The following is a 21,808-nucleotide window of genomic DNA, read 5'->3' as shown; positions in this document are numbered from 1 at the left end:
TGCAACAACCTTGACCTGTGTTGATTACTTACATATGGGACCGTTGCTCCACAACAGTAGTCAATCCCTACCTGGTCAAATCCAAACATGATGCAATCACCATGGCAATCCACATCTCATCCACACCCCCCACAAAGGTAACCACCTTGAAAAATCTCTTCAAAGCTGACTTTGGAGTCATAAAAACAGGGGTGGATGACTTCACTCCACCCATGTCAATGGAAAACAGCTGCATGACTGTCGACTCGTACACAAATGCACTGTACAAACATGTACATGAATGCCTGGTACTAGCCATAGCCAACAGAACCAAGACACTGTCCTCCAAACACTGGAAGCCAATGTGATGGTTCTCTGCCATTCCTAAAGTGTACAACAGAAGGAAGACACTGTTGCAGAAAAAGGTGGTGTCCCCAAGACTGGTAAACCCCCTTATTAGCCTCAACAACAATGCAAGATCCCTCATGGAATCATCTACAGACAACTATGAAGGCAGAATTGCAGCAGACACTGAATCACAAAAGCCTTTGACAGGTATACCAACAACCTCCACAGCAATACCCACAAGTGCTGTGAGTTACTGCACAATGTTAACTCCTATCCTAAGCCAACAGATTTTTGGCAACAGTTTTGCCAACACATTCAGTGCCAGCTTTACCCCTCACTCCCCCTAAGGGAACAATCACAATGACAGATGAATGCCAGGCACCTAATATTACTGCAGCCCAAGTTAGACCTGCATTATCCACAGGCAAGAATACAGCTTCCATGGGACCCAAACATATCCGTGGCTGTGTTCTACATGACGTACAAAGACAGCTGGCACCACATCTGTGTGCCCTGTTCAGTCACGGCCTCACATCAGGCTTTGCCCCACCAAAATGTCTCATTGTTACAGTCATCCCTCTCCATAAAGGGGTAGCAATTACAGACCCTGGGGATTATTGGCCCATTAGCCTGACGAGTCTACTATTTACAGGTATGGACTGCATCGTCAGGGACCTGATTGACAAAGATATAGGTAATCTCCTAACTCTGGACCCCACACAGTTTGTCTTTGTGAATGGCAGATCATGCCTGCTCAACCTGGTTGACTTCTTTGAGTGAGTCACCAGGGCTGTGTATGACAGTAAGGCACTGCATACAGCCTACCTCGATCTGGCCAAGGCTTTTGATACCATTCCTCAGTCAGGAATTATTGATAAACCCACCAAACTAGGCATCAACCCTTATATCAGAAGGTGGGTTGCAAACTGGTTCACAGAACACACAGTGTGACAGTGGTAAACTCCAAGTCAGACTGGCAAGCAGTCACGAGTGGAGTCCCACAGGGATCAGTACTGGGTAGTCTCCTGTTCAGCATCTACTTCTCAGGAGTCCAGCCCAACACAGAGGGACTATGGCTGACCAAGTTTACAGAGGACTGCAAGCTGGGAGCCATCATTAACTCCACAAGTGATGCAGACATCCTACAGAAAAGCCTCACTGAGACCAATGAGTGGTGTGGAAACCATGGCCAGAAGCTTAACACCACAAAATGCAACATCATCCCCTTTGGTAAAACACTCAGTTCCCAGTAAGTAGCACATCGATGGGAGCCCAATGAACACTGTAGGTGTTATGACAGATTTAGGGACACACGCTGACAGCAACGTCTCCTTCAACCACCACACTGCCACTGTGGTCAGGAATTCCTTCTATGTGGCACATCGCATCACCAAGGGTTTTGCATCCAGGAAGACAGAGATAATCCTCTGTTTACTTTTCCCTCATTAGACCACTCATCAAGTATTATGGCCATTTGGCATGTACCTCACTAGACACCTGCAACAGCTGGGGAGGCCTCAGAATTACTTCACAAAGAGGTTTCTAGGCATTAAACACATGCCCTACACAGACAGACTCAGAAGACTCCAGTTATTCTTTATGTCATATCACCTAGTTAGAGGCTACCTGTGCTCGACTTACAAAGCCATGTCTGACCCAGCTCTTTTAGAAATGCTACATATGAAGCCATCTCAATCCCTCCACACCACACACTGCAGATACTTCTACCTCATTACTACAATCGACACAACATGCTGGTGGGACAGGTCCCTCACCAGGAGACTGCACATGCCCTGGAATTCACGTCCATTACATGTCATGCAGAGCACCTAGCTGACCCTGTTTCACAGACATCTTGATAAGTGGATGGGTAACAGACAGTTTACCCCAAGGATCACTTCAGTGGCTCTACTTGATACAGGCACTGGGAAGTAACATCGGGTGGCACAATCACAGGGCCCTTCTATGGGCTAGGCTTGTAAAGGCTCCTGGGCCATTAGCCTACTACACACTTATGAACTTATAAGAGGAATGACATCAGCAGGACCAATAAGGTAGGGCAGTGGGCGGGAAACATATCAAAATACTTTTGCCTACAAACATACACACTTACACACACATCTGCCAGATACAAGAGTAGAACCTCTGCCTAAGTAGTTATTTGTACTACAGTTTTAGGCAGGTTTATATACATACTACAGAGCTTACGGGGCTGACAGCAGGCCAAAGGTACTGATATGGGGAATGACATCAGCAGACCTAATAAAGTAGGGCAGTGGGTGTTAAACTTATCAAAATACATTGTCCTACAAACAGACACACTTACACACACATTTGCCAGATGTGAGAGTAGAACCCCTACCTAACTAGTTATTTCTACTACAGTGTTAAGGCATTTATCGCACGCACTACTGAGTTTACTGGGCTGACAGCTGGCCAAAGCTACTGATAAAGGGAATGACATCACCTGGACTGATAAAGTGGGGCAGTGGGAATGGCATAAAACTGTTTCACAAACAAACACAACTTCCTTAGTCTTGTGCACACACACACACACACACACACACACACACACACACACACACACACACACACACACACACACACTTGCCAGTATTGGGTTTAGAACTCCTACCTATCTAGTTACTTGTACTATAGTGTTACGCAGTTATTGCATGCGCTACAGAAGTTATGGGGTAGTAGGTGTCCAATGGTAATTCTAAGGTGAATGACAGTAGCAGATCTTGTGCAGTTGGGCAATGTGAAGTGTACTGAGTGGGAACAGTCTGCTAATACATAGACCTAGAGAAAGAGACACACACACAGGCAAGTGATGTGATATTAACACCCCAACCTCAGTACTATTACACAATAGGGCTTACCTTTTATGCTTGCATGTGCCATTGTTTAAAACCAGTATGCCACTGTCCACAGCAGGACATCACTGTATGCCATTCAGGGTACCCATGTGTGTGACCCATGCTGCTGTGTCTGTCCCCCTGTCTCTCTATCACTACCTGTCTCTCACTTCCCCACATCTGTGTGTGTGAGTATGCTTGACATACACAGTTATCTGCTGGCCATATATATCTGCATGTGTGTCACACGCAACAGATATGGATATATCACATATGGGCCACAGACTGCATTGTACTATGTTCATTATACACAAAAGCAGACAGACATAAAACAAGGAAAAAAGCCATATTGAGAATGACCACTGACAACAGTACCAAGAAGCATGATTATTCACAAAAGCCCTAGCACCTCGGCTACACATCCTGCAAGAAGTCCATTATGTGTGTAGTATATTCCACACAGCACTGACTTTCAGGTATGTTAGTGGCAGAGCAATAGGTGTCACTGACATGCATAATCGTTGGCATTGCAGTTATCTGCACATGGCCCTGTGACAGACAGCCTGTACCTAGGGCAGTACAAGATGACAGCCAGGAGAATATGCTGCCAGATCCTGACAGTACTGACCACACATGAACATAGCTCATTGCCCCCTGCATATTGAGCACATGCAACATGTTTTCATGTGTATTGGGACAGCCCTACCAATCTGTGTTATGCTGCTATTTCCCTGCAAACATACATGTTACTGCAACTCTGTGGGTATATGGGGGTAGCACACCTGTCAACTGTAGACATTTGCAGAAACTGTGCTGATATTTGCTTTACATTTTGATTCCATTTACCATACTCTTGTGCCCTGTCTTGGGGACTACAGCCATATCAGTAAAGAGCACAGATGAGATTGTAATGGCATACATTTGCATGTCAGACTTGTTACCCTTCAGAGCCTTACTGCAACTGTGAGACCTGCTGTGCTATGACTGTGTGGGTCTGTAGGGGGTGATTCAACATTGCTGCCATTTGTGAAGCTTTTCCAGACATGTCTCTCTGGTTTTCTACAGCTCACTTGCTGTGTGGGTCTGAGGGGTGGGTATGGGACACCACACTGACATCCATGGCTGTGAGCTATGACCCCCCCTGAGCTAGTTTGCCCCACACATATACTGCAGTAGGATTGGCCACTTTGGGTACACTACTGCACAGTGGTCTGAGGCCAGTATTGGGCAGACATTTCCTGGTGTCCCACATAGCTGTCAGTTGTCTGCTGCTATCCCAGTAGTCTACCCCATTCCCTTGCATGCAAGCAGCAATACCACCTTGTGCCTGTGGCAGTTGTGTGTATGGAGATTGAGGGCTGCCTACATTGGATGCACACAGTACACTGCCTATACATGGTAAGTTAAAGGTAGTGTGACGTGTGCCATCCCTTTTTACTGTGTGTGCCTCTGTGCCTGTGGGTACCTTGCCAAGGGTGGGGGGCTGTGTGGCTCGCCCCCATCCTGTTCCTGCTGCAGATGTTTCCGCAGGAACATACTGTGTAGCATGGCACATATTATGAACATGTGTGCACGTGTGACTGGAGAGTACTGCAAGGCCCCACCAGACATGTCCAGGCAATGGAACCATGACTTGAGCATCCCAAACACACGCACTATAATGATCCTGGTTTGTGTGTGTGCCTCATTATGACACTCTTGCATGGGTGTGTATGCATTTCTGATGGGTGTCATCATCCATGGGTCCAGTGCATAGCCAGCATCCCCCATTAGATGTCCCCCCCCGGCAAATCCCTGATACAGCTGTGAGGAATGCCAGATGTGGGAGTCATGATAGCTTCCAGGGCTGCCAGCACACACATTCATGATAATGCCCTGGGGATTGCACACAACCTGGCAGTTGATGGAGGGGAAGCCCTTGCAGTTTATGTAGACCCTGCTTTGATGTGGATGTGCGTGCAGTCTGCGGCACCCAGTACCGCCGGGTATTCAGCTACATGGTGGAAGAGTCTCATATTGCTGGTCAATTCCTCACTGTTGTTGGGGAAGTATATGTGGTCATGGGCATTTGGTGGCATGGCATCCAAGACCTGGTGGAGTACTCTGGATGCAGATGCCTGTGACACCCCCGTGATATCCCCAGTAGGTGTTTGGAAAGTACCTGTAGCTAATATTCTTAAGGCTACACATACCTTAGTATCCACTGGGATGGGTTCCCCTCTGTTCGTTCTGGATGTGAGGCGAGGCCGGCACAGCTCTACAATTTGCTCAAGTATGCCCCTGTTCACCGTGTAGCTTTCTAATATCTCCAGGTCATATAGCCCCTGGTAGGTTACCCTGGGTCTGAACACTCTTCTCCTCCTCCTGAGTCTGGGGAGGTTGTCAGCATTATTCTCCTCACCACCGTCAGCCTCCAGCACATACTGATGTATCAAAGCGATGGCAGCCCCTAGCATTTTGTCAGTTAAAATTCCCATGTTCACTCCAAAGGTGCAGAGTTTGTGGGAAAAATGAAAAAAGACTGAGGGGTGTTTGCATACTTTATAGTAATGTGCTGCAACTGCTGCCTGCGTGATTGGGTCTATGATACATTCCAGTTGCCAGATGTAATACTCATAGCTCTGAATTGGCCACTGTGAGTGTTAGAGACATTAGTGGTAATTTGTGCATGTTTGCCTTTATTCTGTTGCCTTTTTTTAATTATTTTTTACTTACATCTACTCCCACTTTCAGCTATGCAGCTGCCTGCCAGCTGTATTATTATGTGCTTTGCCTGCCCATTGTAAGTTGCAAGAGTCCCATATTAGTGATTTCTACTTCATTTCTCCTTTATTGTGCTGTTGCCCCCCTTTTTTTTTTTTACATCTCCTCACATTTTCAGCTATGCAGCCACCTGCAAGCTGTATTGAGTGCTTTCAATGGGACATTGTGTGTTACAGTATCCCATACTGCTGTTTGTACTGCATTTCACTTGTTCTGCTATTTCCTATTACTATTCCTAGGTCCTTCCTATTTAATCCCCGGCGTGCCGCCCAGACCCATTTAGCTAATGTAAACAGCAAGAAATGGGCATCCCCTGTCCACAAACATGCTCCTCAGTTCATGGAATAAGACTATACAGCCTCATACACACCCCCTTGCTTAGCTAAGCACAAACCCGGCCAACAGAGCTCAAATGTGCTTACAGCAAGCATGACACACCCCTTTTTTCTGCTAGTTGCTCCTCCTGTCTACAGGGTGGTGTTAGAGCACCTACATGGTTAGCTGCAGTGCGACACTTAGAAGAAATTTGTGATTCAGTATAAGTCCCCTCATTAACATACCCCACTGCCTTAATCTCTATTTGCTGCACTACACACCAGCCTTCCCCCTTAGCAACCAATTATTTACTTTTCTGGATGCCATTGACCATAATGGCAGAATGCAGTTTTATGTAATACTCACGTCCCCCCCCCCCTTTTTATTTTCTGCCCCCTCCAATTTGCATGCCACTTCCCACACATTCAATGGCCGAGGTCGGCCAACAAAAATAAAAGTTTATTTTTTATTCATAGGGACTAGTTTTGCATGCCAGTGGCCATATATTTGGCCATTCGCATGCATAACCACTCTAATATATGCTTTATTGTGAGCAGACATGCCGCCATTGTTTTTTGCAGGAATGTATTCGGTTAGTAACTGAATACATTTCTGCAGCTAACACTGTTCCTGCATGGAGACCCGGCAGGTTGGTGAATCACTAATTCACCTCATTTGCCTGGTTTTCACCAGCAAATGAAGTAATTAGCATCCTGCACGGGATTCCGTGCAGGAACAGTGTTAGAGCACTTGTGCACATCAAAACGGCACGTACCTGGATCGAGAGACGGCCATTTTCTGTGCAGGCACTGCTACACTGTTCCTGCATGGAAAATATTTGTTTGTGAATCCGGTGGAGAGAAATAATGAAATGACATGAGTCAGTCAGCAATGCTGCTCCACTAGGGGAGGCGTGGTTCAGTAAGGGGAGTTGCATTCAACCAGAGACCGAGTGTGGAGGCAGAACAGGGAATGAGGAGGGCATATAATGGTGGGAGGGGGGAACAGTAAGTAAGTGAAGACAGCCAAATCCTCAGGACGCCCTTAGGATACACAACCAGCCTTAGCAACATCAAAGGAAATCCAGGGGGTTCAGACTCAAGCTGGTAGCCCTAGAGTGGATGTGGGCCACTGAGGGCTGGGTTAGTGTAATTATGTCACAAGGAGAACAAAAAAATGCATCAGCACCAGTGCTGGAGTTTAGTAGAACTTTTTTTCAATTGACAAGAAAATTGTAAGATGCATGATGCAAAATTTAGTTTGCCACTGATAATGGAAAACCACATACCATGACTGTCAATCCCAAAGTAGACTTTAAAAGCAAATGAATCCCAGAAGTAACACTGAAAATAAATGACTAGTGGGTAAATTCATACAAATTCAGCCCAACAATGTTTATGCAGCAAGTAGCCACCCCAAGCAGAAAACTGACAATGGCTTGCAAGTGAACAAGTTCAGTTTAACAATGTAGAAACACAAAAAGTATGCTGCCAACATAGCTGGAACCACTGTAACATGGAACCCTAACTAGGTCTTACATGTGTTTTTTTTTTTATCTATACCATAACAAAAGACAATACTTTGGTCCGGCCATTTTTGTTCTTTTAAAGGCGGACTCTCCGTTCCTTAAAGTGACCATTTTTTTTTTTTTTTTGCAACAATGAGCCTTTCTGTTATAAATTCTAAACTGCCCACAGACATTCAAGGCATAAAACAAATGTTTGGCAGCATTCTGGTAAATAAGGTAAGAAAAAAAGTGGATGAATAGACTGGCCGAGAAAGGTAGATAAAACAATATCTGTCTTAAAGTAAGGATTAGTTTCAGTTAAATACACTCAATTTTAAACAGTGTATTGGGGTTTTACACATGAAAGTTTGCAGTTAGAGTTTCTTTTTCCTGAAGAGACTGTTACCAAGAAACTGTGTATATATCCATAGGCACTTTTAAGCTTGAATATGAAGGCTCATACAGAAGTAAAGCAAACTATTCCAGCATAGTATTCAAGTTCCAAAGTGTTAATATTTGCTTTTGGAAGCCACACATGAAAAATGCCTTACAGAAAACCTTTGCTCCATCACATAACTTTCTATCCGACAATCAACTGCTCTGTGTTTCTCCAGATGTTCTGAACACTAGTGTCCCAGGTACTACTTACCTTCCCCTCCCTAAGGTTGGGACTGCCAGAACAGCTGCAAACATCAGGCTGGGATAGTGGAAGTCCAGACTGGAGCAACCTGGCAGTGTCACATACATTGTCCTTTTAAGACAGAAGTCTTCCTGAAAGACTGAGCTGACTTTAAAATGGTATAAAGAAACCCTGAACACATCATATGCATAACTACAAGTAGTGTGAATAAGCTCCTGCCCCTCACATATGCCAAATTAAATGTCTGTCTGCTGTGCAATTACAGCATCACCTCCACCACTGGGGATCACTACACTGCAGGCAAAAACCTTCCTGTTTTTCCTGGAATGGGTGAGCCAATGATTACCTTTTCTTCCCACCCTTCCTTGTCAGTCTTCTTCAGTGCCCAAGCCACTAATCAAACTCTAATCATACAGATCACAATTAGGGCTCCATCCATGTATGAAGTGGCTTTAAGGAAAACTATTAACTTAAGGTTTAGCCATCACCTGAAGAAGTGCAAGACTGCATGCAGATATTGCACTAACATGCACTTTGAAATGTACGCTAAATTAAGTTCAAAAGATGGTTAAATTATCCTACAATTTTAAAATTGGGCAATATTAGGGATATGAGACAGATAGAATCTATGCAATAATGCCACATCACAAATCTTTTCTGCTTCTGAATGCATACCATTATTGGGCCTCATTGCTTTATTCAGAATTTTTTTACTACTCCTGATGAAAATAAAAGTGTTTGTAACTGGTATCTTGTCTTCCAAGCTGAAATACTGAGTGACTTAATAATAATAATAATAATAATAATAATAATAATAATAATAATAAATAAAAACACTAACTAGGATGCAGCACTGATCCACATGGACCCATTCCAGGCTCAGCCCAAGGGACTTGTCAGATTAAGTGACTTGCTTTGGGTCATACAGTAAGGAAGTGGAGAGTTTTGGAATCAAAACCAAGACTGTTGCAGGGTATACTTACATCAGCCATAATCTTAAATCCTCTGCACCAAACTGCCAGACGGACTTCAAATTGGGAAGAAGAACTCTGTTTTGTTGCTGCATTAACAATATCTTGCCCACATGAAGCTAAAGAGGTGACTGTGTACTCAACTACAGAACCAGACAGAAAGAGCCAAGGTCTTGGCCAAATTGGTATTATAAAAATCAGTCTTTCTTTATCCAGTTTGGCACTTAGAACTACTTTTTGAATCAGTAAAAATGAAGAGAAGGCATACATCAACACTTGAGTCCAAGAAAAAGAAAAAATATCTAACTTCCAGCTGCCTTAATGCTGACATGGGAACAACATTTCAAGCCAAGTGTTCAGATAAGGAGCAAGTCAGGGCATGCCTTAGAGGTGTGCTGAAAAACTGCAGCTCTCCTCTGCCTCTTGTAAGCTACAGATATTTACCTGCTAAAGGAAGCTACCAGCATATTCTGTTGTCCTGGAAAAGTCTTGTGTCAGGAGCAGGTTGTTCAGGATTTCCTAAAGACATTAAAAGAGCATCCCTGCAGAGATAATTGTCTCTCTCTCTGCTTGCTAATGTACCACATCACTGGAATACCACTCGTTCTGATGTGCACACTGGCCCGTACTGATAACTGCCCTGCAAAAATTAGTGCTCCTGCAGTTAACGTGGAGAGAGATTTCCTGTGGAGATCAGCATGCCTGCACTGATACACTGCTGAAGTGTTTTCCCTAAGCATATTTGAACACTCTTATCAATTGCTGCTGCGGAAGAAAAGGTATACAGGACTTTCCCTTTGCCAAGTTGCGCAGATTATGTCACCAAATTAATTCCATCCTTACTAAACTCACTGCTGAGTTCACATTTTCTAAGTCATACAACTCCACACTTTCTGTAATATCTGCTGTTTTTTTTCATGTGAAGTCTTGCAAAATAAGGTACTGAAGGAAACCGAGTGGTATGTGCCCTATAGCTATGAAGTACTGCCTTGCCGGTTACTGGTGGAAACAAAGACTTCATGACAGCTTAAATCTCTTGCATGTCTTCCTGATTAAAAAAAAAATCACCTGGACTCAGTTTGTTACTTGTACACAGGAAAGTCATTATCTCAGAGGGCTTAAGATGAACTTCTTGAGGTTTTCAGCTATCCCTAAGGTTTGGAAGAATGACAAACAAGTGTTGCTACTGCAAAAGCTCTTGTATCAGATCTACTAAAATAAGTTGTCCAGGTAAGGAAAACAGTTATTTTTTTGTTTCTTCAAGTGTGCAAATACTGGTGCTATACATTCTGTAAAAAGTCTTGGTGCTATGACAGACCAACTACGTGAGTGGCAAGGAAGACGTGGATATTATTTGGAATCAAAAATATCTCCTGTGAGAGGGTTTTACTGAGATGTTAGAGTACAACAGTTTTTCAATCTGCCATTCTGAGCTTCTAAATAAATGTGTTCATCTAGACAGATCTTCAGTTTATGTCCATTTTGGGATCAGGAAAGATGATCTGTAATACCTTGTACTTTCTTAGTGATCTATGACCTACTGTTCTGTTACTGTAATACCTGACCCATTAGTCCCAAAGGCAGTTTATACCTGATGAGGTGGAGTCTGAGTAGCAAGATAATTAAGAGAACTCCTGACATTTTAATGAATATTCTCCTGAAAGGATCAGAAAACCCCATCTGCCTGAAGTAATAGTCTCCAAACTGTCACACACACACAAAAAATAAAACACAAAACAAAAGAAAGAAACTGCCCAATACAGGGATGGCTGAGGATGGTGTAAATGGTAGTACTAATAGTTAAGAGGACTGGGACTACCTTCCTCTACCTATTAGAACTAGCCCTATCTTGTCCCCATTCAAATGCTCTTTAAAAGAATACTTAAGCAAACCCTGGATCGGATTTTGCTTTAATCCTAGGTTCATTTGCTCACTCTCTCTTTCTTCCCTCCTACACCTTCTTACCCTACACCTCTCTTCAGCTTCCACTCTAGCCTATTCTTAATCTTTCTTTCTCACTCACGTATACTCTCTCCGCCTGCAAACCTATTCTTAGATTTCTTTCTCCTACCTCGTAATCTTACCTTCTACTTACTCCTCTTCCTACATTCGCCAACATTTCAGTATAATCTGTCTATAATCAATTACACCTCTCCTTTGATTGTTTCATGTAATCTCCTTTTCATTTTGTTTTTATTTTTCTCTCTCCTTCACTTTCCCCAAATTAGGCATTGCTTTATTGCATTATATGTACCTAATTTTCATTGTCTTGTCTTTCTTATTCCTTCACAGCACTCAAATTATGTAAAGTGTTACACAAGTATGCAACTTTTATATCATATGATATTGTAATTTTTACCCTGTACTTCTCCTACTTAATGTAATGTGTTACATTCAATTGCCACCTCTATCTTACTTTATATAACACTTTGTTTTAAATTATATGAATCTATTTTAAGCAATTCTTTGCTATTTTAATAACTATGACTCTTTTCTAACTATAATGTAATTTCTGATAACTGTGGAGCTTTTCTCTCTGGGCCTTCACTTAAAAGTGGCACTTTTTGGCCCAGTTGGACTTTCCTGGTAAACAAATGTCAAATAAATAAGCAAATCATTCTCATGTCTTCTTTTGGCACTTGGTCTTTATAAGATGCAGGAGAGAAGGATGCAGTCTGTTTTCTCAAGGATTTCTGTGAATATTCTTACATTCTTCAACATGATCCTGTACTTGCCAGGAAATGTTTAGAATTCAGAGATGTGTGAGAATGAAAAAGCTGTTTCAATGTACTTCTCGTTTTGCATTTTTTCCATGTCACTAGAATTTCATCTGCAGTCCCCCACATTACTGTTTTCAAGAATTACTAGTGCGTCTAGAGGATGTGCTCGGACTTCCTCTGAATATGTTTCAGCTCCCAAACAAGCAACTATCCTAACGGCCACTGCAGAGGCAAACGCTATAGAAATCATACCAAAAGCACTGCATATACACTTCAACATGTGCACCACTGCTCTGTCTGATGCAGATGTTAATTTTCAAGTTTTTTCCCAGTTTCAAGTTCAGGGAGGCTGAGCATTTTCCTGCAACTGTTTTAAAATGGAATTCTGGTTGTGTAGCCTTGTCAGCCAACAACGAATAGCAATGACAGATATACAGGCCATTCTTCTGTATTTCTGAAGAATTCTAGACTACCTATCAAAAGGGAGGGAAGTAAAGGAAGGGATTTTTTTTTTATTATACTGACCTGAGGACAATAAAAAGACACCTGCCTTTGATTTCAAATTATTACACAGATCTAACCTATACAGATCCTAGCTACACTGTAAATCTAAAGCCTGTGTCTCAGAATGTTGTGAAATAGCGGGTAGTGTTTCTTAAAAAGGGTACAACAGGGTTGTTACAGCATACTTTCAAACTTTTGAGTACATTTTCTCCAAATACCACCTTTTTGGAGAGGAAAGTTCTCCAGACAGTCAACCAAAAATCTTCTCCATATAGCTAACAGTTACACTAAAACTAATATTGTAGGTAGGTGGGTGGGGAAATACTATAGACTAAGACAGTGATGGCGAACCTATGATAATGCATGTCAAAGGTGACACACCACAACATTTTGGGTGACACACCAGCATTCCCCAACACTCGAATTAAAGAAACTGCTTTTGCATTTGTTGCTTGTGTGAAGTGCATTGAATTATTTTGTGCCAGGAGGCAGTTCAACAACACTGCTGCAGAGATAAGGAAGTTATTAACCTCAAAGACTATTTCGGTATACTTTCTCAATAGAGTCTGCAAAGGACAGTGCAGACATTGTTTTCTCTTCGTGGTTACACTTCTGCAAAAGGCAAGTAGACTGCATTTATAGGAGTGTTCTCTTTTACATTCCTCTCAACTGTCCCTCTTAATCCCTGCTAAAACTGGCAACTTTTTACACTTAATAATGACAATAATTAGATTTATATACTAATTTTACTTCAGAAAATGTATATTAGTTCACATTTATTTTTTTTTCTGTCAGTGTCTCAAATTAAGAGTACTAATAGTTTAAAGCTGTCCGTATCTCTTATTCCTAGAATTGTCCTTGATTCTGTTGAGATTTATCCCTGATATATTCAGAGCCATGCTGTTTTATTTATTTAATTTTTTATTTGAGGGGGGATGACATGCAAGCAGAGTTAAGTTAGGCATTTTCCAAAATTTTGACACACGAAACCCAAAAGGTTCGCCATCACTGGACTAAGATAAAGTGGCAGCAAAGTCAGAATCTTACTCAAACAGTAAAACTATAGAACCCAAATTAAAAGCTTCCACTGAGGACAACAAATAGGAACCTTTTATAAATTTTAATTTGCCTAGCCCTAGCAGAAATACTACTGGCAAAGACCTTTCAGTTTCTACTTTAGTGGTAGGCTTGTGCTAGTCCTTGAAGATTTTAGAAATGAGCTGCAGCATACTAAGATTCCTGAACAATTTAAAGTATTCTTTTGTGAACTGTATACGAATGAAAAACTAGAGAAAAGAAGCCTGTGAAATTAAGGGTTCCTATAATGATACAACCAACATTCTTGATTTCATCAGTATGAAGGTCCAGGAACTCTTTTAGACGCTCCATCTATTATAAATTCTGTGTCCTTTTGCTATAAATGAGCTTGTGCACTAGTACTATGATCTCAGGTGGTGCTGTCACAGGTATCATCATTGATATAAACTGCATTTTATGTAATGAGTGGACCAACAATCATGAGCCTCTTTTAAGAAACTTATCCACTTCTGGAATTCCTGTTGTGGAAAACAATGAAGAACCTACTGCCTCCTCAACAGAGCTGAAAGAGGTACTGCCTTTTCATCAGATGTCTCCTTAGCTACAATTTTTTCAACAATGACCTTATTTTCATGTTTTTCTTTCATCTTTGGACTTTATTTCCACCCAAAGAAGAAACCTAATTCTTCCAACATCTGCAAGCAGAAAATACACCTTCTTGATGAGGAAAATGTATTACAATAAAGACGGAGTGGAGTGATGAAATTCTTCAAAAACAATAACCGTTATAACAACAAATTACCAAATTTACACACAAAGAAAGTAAAGTGACCAAGGATTGCATGAAAAGAAGAAAAACTGTAGAGGGCACACAACACTTTTTTTTTAATCCTTGCCGCACCTGATTTCAGTGCCTTATCTGGCAACAGGCAAGCACTGTCCATTACAGGAAAGAGAAAAGCTATGGAAAAAATAATCAGACCACAACAGAATCACTGAGGAGTAAATCAAATACTATGATTTACTGTTAAAGTGAGTCTTTCATAAGTAAAACCAACTAATAACCCATGAATCATGCAGGCTACAGATAGAATATCAGTGTTATTTATCAGAATGCAACCTTTCACGTTATACAGTTGCAATATTTGTATTTCCACTGAATGTGCATTCAATAAGCTGTGAAAATTAACAAACCAAATAGCATCAATCAGAGACAAAGCAAAAAAAATAGCAGTTGAAAGAAAAAGGATGTTGATGCAGAAGTATAAGTGGTGCCAGTGTGTTGCCTAGTTAGAGAAAATTGATTTAAAGAAGTGCTACATTTTTTCTGTCTTATTTCATAGTTGTAATACGTGAGGCAATGTGTACTTCTTGTTACATAAAAATGTGTAACCTTGTAAACTTTCTGAGTGTAAAAGAAAAAAGAAGAGAAATGCACTTGAAATACAAAATGCAGCTTTCTGCAATTCATTTGTTAACATATCATTAAATCACGTAAGATGGCCTGGAGGCAGGAAAACCAAGGGCAACAAAACTACAGTCACAATGTACTTCAAAGAAACAACTAGCCACAACAGTAAAATGGAGCAATCATTAACATACAGAGAGTTAACAGCTATACAATTTTTACTGTTAGGTAGTCTACTGTTCCTCTATGTGGGAAACAAAGAAAACTAACTTAATCTTATGTGGAAAATGACACAAGCAAAAAATATTATATATATATATATATATATATATATATATATATATATATATATATATATATATGGATTCACTTTAGAAGATCGAATTCCCAAAAATCTTGAACCTCATATTATCAAGACCAAAAGATCGAGTTTTGGAAACTCGAACTTCTAAAATGAAATGAAAAAAAAAAAAAGTCAGACACACCCCCCCTACTTAAATATACCAACTCCGAGATTGCGCTACAGTGGGGAAAAAGGAAATTTCCCATATTGCTGTATCTTGAAGCAAAACGGGAGATTTCCCACTTCCTGTCAACACCACAAAAAAGATAACATTACGTACACACAGAGTGTACAAGAAGCCTTCCTCTGTGTGCACGTAACGTTTTAAGGTAAGTAAAGTGTTATTTTTTTAAAACTTTACATATTCGATATACTGAAATGTCGATCATATGGTCTCGACCATATGACATTCGACATTTCAGTATTTCGATAATGTAAAGTGCTTCCATATATATATATATAGAGAGAGAGAGAGAGACACACATTTCTTCAGTAACAGAAACAGGACAATTAGTTAGCAGCAGATCAGATTTTTAACTACATATTCTATATATACACCTGTTAATTTTATAGTCTCTGTGCAATGTTTTGTCATACGCATATTTCATCTGTAATTGAACAATAAGGAAAGAGCATATGATGTTTTACTTATTCAGTTTTAAGCTCCTGAAGTGTAGATGATCATTTATTATCTATTTATGTACTGTATTTATTATCTGAGAAGAGGGTTAATGTTAGCAAAGTAGGTTAATAAAGCTATGATATCCATCTTCAAGTAGCTAGATCATTTGAGCACACTAACAGTGAACTACTAATTTTTATAATTTATATTTAGCTAAATCAAGAGTGGTAGGTAACTGGTGAGCCTGGTCTCAGGCCATACCCAGAGTGGTGACAGTACCATCATGGAAGGAAAACAAGATGTATGGAAATGGAGAATTCTGCCAGCATTCTCTGGGAACTGTGTATATATATATATATATATATATATATATATATATATATATATATATATATATATATATATATATATATATGTGCGTGTGTGTGTGTGTCTCTCTCTCTCTCTCTCTCTAAATAATCAATTGCTCACAACAGCAGTAATCCTAGGTAAAGGGCACTGGAAGACTTTATGGGTAATACAGAAGGTTAGAAAGGAACATAGGATGCTAGACCAAAGCTTCAATTCTGTAAGTGATCAGGGTTACAGTCGTGGTGGGGATGTTGGACACCCACACAAAACACAACATTCCCTTTATGCTCAAGTCCATGCTGCCTTTGGTGAATCAGTTAATGAATTAGACGAGTGCACTTTTCTACTTTTTTAACCTGATGGATACCAGTTGTATGACTCAACTGATCATTCCTTTGGTAGCAATCAGTCCTTACTTGGAAGAATGAAATGAATCCAAGGACTACGGAACTTGTCCTTCACATACCCAGGTGGAGCAACTGTTATCACTCTATGTATTCAAATCTCAATCTATGCCAGTAATCCCTCAGATATTGCTAACAGTATTATTCCATGAGTGACAGCATCATGTAAAATTCCTTCACAATAAAATGTTAACATTTAGCACAGATATATTCTACCAGTATGAATACAAGAAATGTTCTGATTACTGTCACTTTGTTAACAGCTACAATAGCATCCTTGATGGCACTGCAGTTCATTTATTCAAAAACGTTTACTGTACAGAAATAGTGCTGGATTTCAGCTCTTACAGACAACATGGAGATGGGGTTGGGAAGTTAAGATAAAACTCATGTTGCGTGTAGATATGTTGGCTACAGAATGCAGCATACAGAACCTGACTAGAAAATATATTGCTGGTCAGCGTCAGCATTGCAGAAATTTGCTTCTGCGTTTTTTCATGGAAAAAATTCAAATGAAATGTAAATTTTTTCAGATTAAAAATTCTAGTATCTTAAGATATAATTCAGAATACATAAACACAAACAAATTCACTGTAAGCGACTCTGGATTCAGAGTCCACCCCATCTTAATCACAAAATATCCAACAACCTGATAAGCTTAAATCATTTTTATACCTTCTTACTTCCCCGTTTTCTGTCTCGAGAACGATTAAGTTTTGCTTGTCTGTCCACCAAAATCTTCTGCCAATACCGCTGCTCACTATCACCTTCAAAAATGATGTATAACAAAAAGGTAAGGCTATTTTATGAGAGAGGTAAAGTAAATCTGTATAAATGCAATGTAGTGGAAATAACATCACAGGTGGCTTCTAGGGCTCAAAACCCAGAAAAAAAGAAGACAAAATGCAGCTCAAAATACAAAACTGACCAGTTTGTTTTCTACTCCATATTTTCCCAATAGTTAATTTTATTTCTGAACAAAATGTTACATAATTAGCCCTATCCTTTTAATAAGTACTTAAGTTTATAAAATATTTATTTTCAAAGTCAACAAAGGAAAAAAATGCTATTCTTCCGAGTCTGTTTATCTACATTATATCCAAACAAATGTAAGTGCTTTTAAATTAGTAGCAGTTTGTCTTTTTTACCATTTTTCCACTGTTTGCTCCTATTAAAAATAACTAATGCATCCATAAAGGCATACAGAGATACATGATACACAGGCACATTTATTCTACCTGAAATGCAAGGTTAATAAAGAGACTAAAATCAAAAATAGAGAGTTTAGTATGGCTATACAATGGATTTAAAAAGAACCAAAACATCTTTGTTTTAGGAAAGGAAACCGCCTAGTGAATGGCAGGAAAGACACCTTCCTAGACTAGTGTAATAAATAAATAAACAAACAAATGTTGGAACACACATGGAAAGGAAAAATTGTATTCCTGAACAACAAGAAGGTGACAACTTGATTAATGACAGAAATATTGTCAGCATGGTAAATGAGAGAAATAGTGAATAAAGCATACAGTAATCAAGCAAGAGAACCTACAAAATATATAAGCAAAACTACAATAACATTGGCACACAGCAAAATTAAGGCAAACAAGGAATACGGACCTCAATACCAGAGGACAGACATGTGAACCAAAATAAAACATTGATAAAACAGTTGTTTCAACCAGGAAAGGAAAATGACTAAAAGAACTTTTCTATAAAATATTGTGTGGCAGCTGCAAGAACCAATCAGTCGAGGTTAGAAAAGATTGGGAAGACAGACTGGAAAGGAATAATGGGAAGACGTCCATCTCCCAAGTATGCAGCAACGTCCAAAAGGTTTAGCGTTTTGGCATGAAAGTGTTTGCATAGGTATTTTGATACCTTAAACAGACTTCATATTTTTTTCATGGGCATATAGAGGTATGACAGGAAAGAGGGAGGTAATTTGGAACATATTTTTTGGGAATGTAACGAATTGGAAGACTTTAAAAATTACCTACAGATTACCTTTGTCAGAAATGCTGGGGAAGCAAATCATTCTGACAAAGGAAATGATTCTTTTGAGCTGAAACAGATTATCTGAATTGTATAGACATAGTAAGGCCTTTCTAAAATTGTTGCTATTGGCTGCCAGAAAAGCAATTACTAGAAAATGGAAATCAAAATACAAACTGACCTTAACCTGAAAACATACGTACAATGTAGGAATCTAACGAAAAATGATTATAATGGTTTGTTTTCTTTTCTATAATTGATTGAATGTATATCCATGTCACTGTTAAAATTGTGTGAAAGTAATAAAGGTGTTGAGAAAAAAATTATTTTCTGAAAATGTGACTTACTTGGTGCTAAAAAATATTTCTGCAATTTTTGATACTATCAAAATTACAGATGTTTCCAAAACAATTTAAGGTCTTGTAACTTAGCTGGATAATTAAACACATCCTCCTTCAGCCTATACAACTGGGAAGTCACTTACATAAATGAAATAGTGAATCTGAGGAAGATAAAGCTAGCACAAGGTACTAAAAGAAATACTAACAAGGACATTACAAGTGATTTTTGATATTTTAGAAGGTAGGTAGCACTTAAACAGCCAAAGTAGGGAGGAAAGTATAATGAAAGGAAATATTGTTTTGATGTTATACAACATTCTTAGGACTAATAAAACACTGTGGAAATAAAAAATGTTTTTTTTTCTTGGGAAAAAGACGGCCTCTTAATTAAAATAGGATGACATTCAAATACAAACCAATTTGATTTATGAAGTAGCTGTGGTGTGGGTCACAGACTTGAAAATATATCACATAAAATCCAATGATGTGCATTTATACTGTGATTTGGAATACAGAACTGAAGTTCTGAAGGGGTGGGAGGTTGGCGTAATGGTTAAGGTGCTTACCTCAGAAACACAAGGTGCAAGGTTTGATTCTGACATGGGGCAATTGGCTAGGTTTAAAATGGCCCATACGGGCAGTTAGCCTAGTACTAGCATATAAACCTATAAAGAGGCCTAAGTGACTGACTGGGAGGGGGAATCAAGACTTGAGACTGAACTTATGACTTGGAAATGTTGCCAGTTTGTGAAGTAAGATCCTGTATACTGAATTTATACCACATTTACATCAGTTTGAAATGATATGCCTCCAGGACCCATGGACTTTTCATATTTCAAAACTCTGAGACCAATGGCACAGATTCCAGAAAAGAAATGTGGCTTGATTGCCCTGATCAAAATAAGGGATACTATACATCTCACTTAAAAGAGATGAATTTAAGGAATGGGTAGTAGAAATTATTCTTGAGATATTAAGCAAGATAGAAATTTATTCACAAAGGATGGCTAGTGAGTAGGACAAAATGAAAATGGAGTTTAAAAAAGGTTAGAAATGAGAGACATATGGTTAAGAAGTATAAATAATTTAGAGGGACAAGATCAGGGCCAACTTCAGAGTTGTTTGTTTATGTCTTTCGGCTTTTCCTGGTGAGGGGTCGCCACAGTGGAATTCCGGTCCGCTAATGATTGGTAGTTGATTTTTACGTGCCGAGTTACCAGCCCTGACGCACAACCTTCAACGAAGGTATGCCCATTCACGCATGTCTCCACGCAGAAGACGCTCTAGCTGAGAATCGAACCGGACAGCGTCAGAGTGCTAAAGAGAAAATAAGTGTGTATTTGGATGAGCTACATGAGTTTGGAAAGATTGCTGTTAAACAACTATGTTTTGATAACTCCAGAGCACAAAAACTTTTAGCACAAACACTTAGGCAACAGAAAGTAGAAAGGGTTTGTCACCAAATGTACACAGCCTATCACAAGAAAAATAACAAAAGATCATATAGTGGTGAGATATTTCAAACATTTTATGAAAAGATAAAGCAGATGAATGTGGAAACCAAGAAGAAGCAGAAATGTTTAGAGCTACACAGTTAGGGCTCACAGGTAAACACAAGCAGAAGGTTACTTATCAAAATGGAAAGGGAGTGATGATGGAACGGGGGGGGGGGGTGAGTTCAAGAAATAAAGAGTTGGATTTTGGATGCAGATCCTTGAGAACAGCCACAGTACCGAATATTATATTCATAAAGTAGCAGAAAGTATTCTAAGAACTAAGCCAACATGAGAATGTAGAAAGGAGATTTTGCCAATAGGGATGACTGCTAGTAAGCGTACAGAAAATAGGAAAGAGGGGGCTGGAATTTATTGGAGAAAATTGACAAAGGAACAAAGGTATTGTGAGCAAATAACTACAGAGGGAATGGTAACAGAATGGGATGAGGGTACGTGGGATGAGGGTACGTTGACATTTAGAGTGCAGAGTAAAGACAGCCTTCTCTACCAGGGACTGATATCAAAGTATAAGCAAAGAGAAAGCGAAAGGGGAATCTTAAGTGAAAGACCTGCTCTGGTCGAGATTTTTGTTGAATCTAGAAAAGCTGCTGCTGTTAAAAAAAATGGATAATTAGTAGGGCATATAAAATATTACATGATAACTATATGACTCAATTACAGGAAGTCAGAAAAGATGAGGAAGAGAGACTGAAAAAGTAATTTACATGGAAACAAAGGAAGAACACATGTATGGCTACCAAGTATACAACAAAATCCAAAAGGTTAATTTAGGATTTTTGCTTGGAAGTATTTGCATAGGTATTTCTGTACAACAAGCAGTCTCCAAAGAATTTTTCCTCAGGTAGATGGGCAAATGTTGCTGGTATAATAAGGACAAAAAAGCAACTGGGAACATATGTTTTGGAAGTGTAACGAGTTGGCAAATTTTAAAAATCCCCTACAGTGTACTCTTTTAGAAATACTGGATGAGCAAATGGCTGTAGTTAAGGATATGATTCTTTTGAGCTGGGACACAGGATCTGAATAGCCTACACATAGTAAGACCTTATTACATTTAATTCTTTTGGTTGCCAAAAAGCAATTACTAAAAAATGGAAACTAAAGTTAAATCTACTGTATTTAAAATACTGAATATTATAAAAGAGATAAAATAACTGAAAAGGGATCTTTAGAAAAGAGAACAA

The 21,808-nt window shown here is 39.6% G+C and overlaps 1 protein-coding gene across 1 annotated transcript in view; it reads right to left on the bottom strand.

Moving 5' to 3' along the window:
• LARP7 (La ribonucleoprotein 7, transcriptional regulator) overlaps positions 1–21,808 on the bottom strand; it is a 1,030,416-nt gene that overhangs the window by 71,355 nt on the left and 937,253 nt on the right. Inside the window, exon 12 of the mRNA XM_044061552.1 lies at positions 17,447–17,538. Coding sequence (XP_043917487.1) covers positions 17,447–17,538 — 92 coding nt within the window. The remainder of the gene's footprint in view (positions 1–17,446; positions 17,539–21,808) is intronic.

Source organism: Protopterus annectens, chromosome 2.part0, assembly GCF_019279795.1.
Source record: "Protopterus annectens isolate FY-2018-M chromosome 2.part0, PAN1.0, whole genome shotgun sequence".
Classification (NCBI taxonomy): domain Eukaryota; kingdom Metazoa; phylum Chordata; order Ceratodontiformes; family Protopteridae; genus Protopterus; species Protopterus annectens.
This window is presented reverse-complemented; position numbering and strand designations above follow the sequence as displayed.